The sequence below is a fragment of the Oratosquilla oratoria genome, chromosome 39 (genome assembly GCF_046742065.1).
Source record: "Oratosquilla oratoria isolate Oo_2021 chromosome 39, ASM4674206v1, whole genome shotgun sequence".
NCBI lineage: Eukaryota > Metazoa > Arthropoda > Malacostraca > Stomatopoda > Squillidae > Oratosquilla > Oratosquilla oratoria.
This window is the reverse complement of record NC_134815.1, coordinates 45,465,140-45,471,367: the sequence shown is the minus strand read 5'-3', so window position 1 is coordinate 45,471,367 and position 6,228 is coordinate 45,465,140. Positions and strand designations below refer to the sequence as shown.

General features: G+C 38.8%; 1 protein-coding gene across 1 annotated transcript in view; it reads left to right on the top strand.

The window, feature by feature from the left end:
- Positions 1-4,073, top strand: part of LOC143020390 (polycystin-1-like) — a 60,582-nt gene extending 56,509 nt beyond the window's left edge. The window contains exon 18 of the mRNA XM_076176800.1: positions 1,714-4,073. Coding sequence (XP_076032915.1) covers positions 1,714-1,881 — 168 coding nt within the window. The 3' untranslated portion in view covers positions 1,882-4,073. The remainder of the gene's footprint in view (positions 1-1,713) is intronic.
- Positions 4,074-6,228: the final 2,155 nt, after the last annotated feature.

The window sequence follows — 6,228 nt, the reverse complement described above, 5'->3', positions numbered from 1 at the left end:
TATGGGTCTAATGTGGCTATACGTGTTTGTCTCTTTCAACTGTGAGGAATTCTGTAAGGTCATTTATTGGAACTTTTGTAAATAACGAAACTATATCATAGCTGATTAATTTGAGATTATATGCACAGCCAAATTATAATTTCAAATTAATCAGTTATGATATAGTGTGGATCGTCACTCCTAGAAAAAGAAGATTGTTTTGCCTTCGCGGTGCACTCGTATCATTTGTGAGGTACAGATAAAAGCTCCTCAGTGTTGGATAGTCCAGAGGTGGGCAACCTTCTTAAGTACGAGTGCCAAAACCATCCAAATATTTTAATTAGAATGTTTCTCGCTTGCCAATGGGGTAAAATTATAGGCCTACATAATTATGAGTAGGAGCCCTTTCCCTCCTAGGATCCCAATCCACCGCTCAGCGCAGCATGCGGTTAGCAACGGCCACACAAAACAAGTTGAATATTGAATAGTTATTTTATTTGAGGTGCCGGAAAAAAGTCATTAGCGTGCAACCAAGTTTTGCACGCGTGCCAAGGGTTGCCCACCCTTGAAATACTCTAAGGGTGTGGAACTTACTGCTTGTGGTACATGTAATAGGAAGCATTTTAGTAGGGGTGTTGCCAACAAAACTAAACACCTACCCGATGAAAACCGGGTGGCTATAAATGAAAGAAGTATCATATAACCATATGCTGAAAATAGATTCATATTACTTAGTGATTGGAAAAAAGAACACGCGAAACAAGTGGAAAATGATAAAGAAATTAATTCATGACAATGAGAGACTCGAATGCGCATGATCAAATTAAAAGTTGTAGTTAGGTTAGGAGCTTGTCCGTTAAAAATAAAGTTTGAGTCACAAGTCGCAGCACCCGGGCATTATCAAGTCTTGGAAGTTAACAGACAAAGGCAGATCTAAGACTCTGGGTCAGAAAGTATATTACTAAGGATAAACAAGAGATAACAAAGGAACTTGTAGATCAAATCAAGGTGAGGAACAGGAATATATAATGAATACGAGAAGCCATTTCTTAGTTCTAAGCCACAGAAAATAAGGGAATCGTATCGGAAAACAGGAATGCAAGAGTGTACAGAAGGCAGTACAAGGAAATAAAATATTGTACATATATAAATGTGGCTAGATTATTATCGAATAGACAAGAAACCAATGATTATATGTAAATGAACCCAATATTCTGTGTTTAGTTGAAACCTGGCAACCAAGAATTCTTTACCTGCAATTGAGAAACGGGAGATGTGTAAGAAGGACAAAGTGGAATAATAATGATAGTTGTAAAACTAATTAGTTGTAAAAATAACAAAAGTAGATGAAGTGATATTGAGTGAGGGTAAAGGTGAGGCAAGAAATTTGTGAGTTAGAACTGAAGAGCTAAGCAATAAGACTTCATGGTAACGTACACTCTCCCACCCCACGACCACATCCATCGGATGAGGGCGTGAAGTGATAATTACAAATATTGTCCTAAGACATAATATTTCCTCATACATTCATCCATCCCATACATACATACATAAATACATACATGCATACGGAGAGTCACGGGTCTCGTTCCGAGTTTATTCAACAATACATGCATACATATAATACAGCTGCATTTTTGTGCATTACAAAATTGTCATATTACATGAATAAGCAAACATAGATTTAAATTTGATTGGAAAACTGTCATTAAGTTTGTCCTATTACTTCTGCAGGTCAGTCAGCTCATGAGTTACATCGGACAAATGTACTTCGATGGAAAGGTGGACCTCAACGACCCAAAGAATATTCACCGGATTATGCAGAGCGCCAACCCTATGGCAAAGTCCCGTCCCTTCAGAAAGCAGTACTTTGGGCGACGAGAGCCGATCGCATCGACTTAAAACCGACGGCGAGACAGGCCACCATTGTGAATAAGAGTTCAACTTGAGTCGTCAATGATTTTTATTTTTATTTTTTTTATAGAAAATGGTGACTATGCGGGGGAGAAGAGTAGGCTATAGAAACAATATTCCTCATTGAAAAATGTTTTAGACAAGGTAATGAAGCTGTAGGCATTGAATATGTATGTATATATATATATATATATATATATATATACACACATATATATATATATGTGTGTGTGTGTGTGATAGCGTAGAGAAATAATGTGAATTAAAGGCAGTGAAAGATGTGCACCACCAATTAATAAATGCCATGGTAATGGTACAAAAAGTATTGTAAGTAGTTCAAGAATATGCAGATATTAGAAGAAGAAAAAAGACGGTATTGGTGTACAATGGGGAAATTGAAGGGATTGCAACGGAAGTAAAGGCGAGGGAAAGGGTAGGTGTTGGCACAGTTCAAGAAGGCCCCTTTCACACTAAGCAACTAGTGACCGTCACTAGTTGCCTAGTGTGAAAGTCTCGGGCAACTGCAAGCAACCGGTGACTGTCACCGAGTTGTGGAATCCTTTCTCATCGTCTCATTAGTCGAAAGAATGGCATCAATGGAGGAGGTGCTTCTTCTGTTGGCTTTGTTGGTCAAGAAAAAGAGACGGTCGGTGACGGCAACTGCCAATGATCACTTGTTACCGGAGCGGGCAACAACCATAGCCTGTTGCGCAACCGCAGTGACGTAGTGTGAAAGGCTCAATTTAAAATAATGATAGGCAACTAGTGACGGTCACTAGTTGCCTAGTGTGGAAGGGGCCGAAGACCAACAACCTGCCAACTACCTTGAGTGGCCATTTGTGGCCCCTGTAGTTCCGTTCATATACCTTAAACCACTTCATTGGCCAGTCGGGGGGAGAACAGGGGAGGAGATTCCCATAGCGAGGAGAGAGTTGATGTTGTTGCTACAAATGCGTCGTTTGTCACATAGCGAAGAGGTGTAAGGTACTTGGCCGGTTTACCTTCTGGCTAGACACCTACAAAAGACCATCTGACCTATGTGATGCCGGTGGTCTCGACCAATCCTGACTGAAAACAGTAAGAACGTGGTCCAACGATCTTCCCATCTTCCCCCAAATGCCCTACCTGTACGCGCGTACGGAAACGCTCGTGTGACAGCGGGCTAAAGTATAGCATTCCCCAAGTGAGTTTAGACCAATATTACTGTGTTGAATATTGTATTAAATGTAATCTTTCACTAAAGTATGGGGAAACCCAATAGTCATATATATGATAGTCGTATATATAATATTTTAATGCCACCGTTGTTTCTATCATATTCTTTTGCATGATACATTGGAAAAAATGAAAATACGAGTAGTTTATACGTGGGTATTTCTCAGTTGTCCAGGAAAATGAAACAACATAATGTCAAACATTCGGCGTCATCACATAGTACACAATGATGAATTCTCTGTCGTTAGGCTTCATCTGCAAAGAAAATGACTCGGTGCACATTCAATGAATAGATGGTAAACATTCGCATGATTTATAAATTACAATCGACATTCAAGGAATGACAGACCGATCTCAGACGAATTTATGTGCAATCGACTGTATTACGTAGTACCAATTAATCACTTATATATCGCCAATTGTTTCATAACAGTTAGTCACCAACGTGCCTTAGCAAGTGCCTTTTGGTTTTTAGTTAGTTAGGTTAGGATGTAACCATATTGTTAGCCCATATATCGTAGTTAGGTACATGTTTCCTTGTGTTGTAGAATAAAGTCCTACGACTGTTTGATTTTATCTGTTAGCAATAATACTATCACCATCATTATCACTATTATTATTGTTATTGTCATTAATATTGTTATTATATAATTATTATTATCAACATTTTATTATTATAATTTCTATTATTATTTTTGTTATCATTATCATTGTTAGTATTATCATTATTATTATTATTATTATCATTGTCGTTATTATAATTATCCTTAATTATTATCATTGTTATCATTACTACTATTATCATTATTATTTTGTATACTTAATTTGTGGCAGCACCAGACTCCTTTTTTTATCTATTGATCTATTTTTCTATAGAATGTGGACTTTGAATTGAGATTTTAATATTTGTTCTCATGTAGCGCGTTCGTCTTTAATTCCGCCTTTACAGTAGAATACTATGACTGATACCCACAAGCAGAGTTAATTTTTATAATGTACTTATACATATATATATATATATATATATATATATATATATATATATATATATACACTGTATTAAACACGACAGCATTTTGGCACTGATTAATCTTCTTACTGAGATTTTCAATTTTTCTCAATAGATCTCATCTCGGGGGGGAGGGGTTGGGGCAAATTCAGACTTTCCGTAATCTTCCATATTTAATCTGACGTTTTGACTTCATGGAGTCATCTTGAGAATAGTTTAAAGAATTAATTCATAGTTTTACAAAGCTACTTGGTACACAATTGTAAATATTGTACAGACAACGTGGATTAGATATAGGCCACTTTGGAACGTTGGAAGGATCTTGACTCTCTGCGTAGGCGGACACTTCGCCTTGGAGGGGAGGGGAAGGGGGAGGGAGAGGGGGGGAGTCAGGTATGGTAGGTCGTCTCACTGGAACACCATGCTGGTCAAGTGGGGGTTGGTGAGGTGGAGGAGGGGGAGAGGAAGGAGGTGGGTGTTGCTGTCGTTGGGCTCTAAATCTGGAGGAAAAATTAAATAACGACTTACCATACCGGACTCCCCCCTTCTCCCTTCCCCTCCCCCTCTAAGGCGAAGTGTCCGCCTACGCAGAGGGTCAAGATCCTTCTAACGTTCCCAAGCGGCCTATATTTAATCCACGTTGTACAATATTGTCAATTGTGTATCATGTAGCTTTGTAAAGCTGTGACTTAATTCTTGTAAACTATTCTGAAGATGACTCCCGGAAGTCGAAACGTCAAATTAAAATAAGGAAGATTACGGAAGGTTTGTATTTGCCACCCCCCCCCCCCCGAAATGAGATCTACAGTGAGAAAATTTGAAAATCTCAGTAAGAAGATTAATCAGTGCCAAAATTCTGTCGTATTTAATACAGTGTGTATTAGTGAGAATCTGCGCCCGAAATATACACTATATATATATATATATAATTGTGTGTGTGCGCGCTTGTGTGTGTACAACACTGAATGGGTCCCAGTGATTAGAGATACATTTTAACAACCACAATGCTTTTTAATTCTAAGCCATCAAAGGCCAGCATGCTGAAATTGAAATGTGGTACTGCCCAGGACTCGAACCCGGCATCCTCATGACAAGTGCGACAGTGACTTTCCAACTAGGCTATCAAGAGAGTGATAGCCTAGTTGGAAAGTCACTGTTGCACTTGTCATGGGGATGTTGGGTTTAAGTCCTGGGCAGTACCACATTTCAATTTCAGCATGCTGGCCTTTGATGGCTTAGAATTAAAGTGCATTGTGGTTGTTAAAATGTATGTATATATATGTGTCTGTATATATATATAAATGTATATATATATATATATATAAATGGGCGAGATGTAGGGATGATACGTCATCCAGGAGGAGCCAAGATGAGAAGGAGGGAGGGAGGGGTGATGAAGGGGAGTAGAAGGAATGGGAAATGAGCGGGAGTGGAATTATGCCTTTTCACTTTGGCCACCCCCCTTGTAAGGGGAAAAAAAGCCCTTAATATATATGAATGTACCTTTTGAATAGTTTACTGATCTGCCAATGTTTAGTGGAAGAATAAGAGTCAAGTATCCCTATATAGGTGTACTTACCGTTTAATTATACATGCTGACTTATATAAACGCTTAGCAAATCAGGTAGTAAGGGATTTGATTTTCCACTTATGGAATATATTCGCATCTGGTACCATATGCAATTCGGTAGGTGCTATATCATAAAGTGTAAAACGGCATTTGGTGATGTTTATTGTATTTCAATGAAAAAAATGTCCTGGTGACCTTTGACCCAGTACTACCTGTGTGGTCGGATTTTCGCTTTTCCGCAAGTGAAGATGTTTGACAACAACAAAAACAAAAATTATAAGATAAAAGCTGACAATCTCTTGCAAGTCGATGGACTCAATTGCCATCCAACATCGTTATGGGTTAACCTACGTGTTTACCGTGTAGAGTCGGGAGACGGGAGTACTAGATGCTGAGCGATGCCTCAGACATGTGGTTGTGGTGAGGGACTAGCAACACGCCTCTTTGGTTCCTGATTTGGCCTGGGATGGATGGGTCTTGGCTTATGATAGATAAATCTACTAAGCTGTCACCTTCGAGTGAGAGATACCCTGAGTCAAGC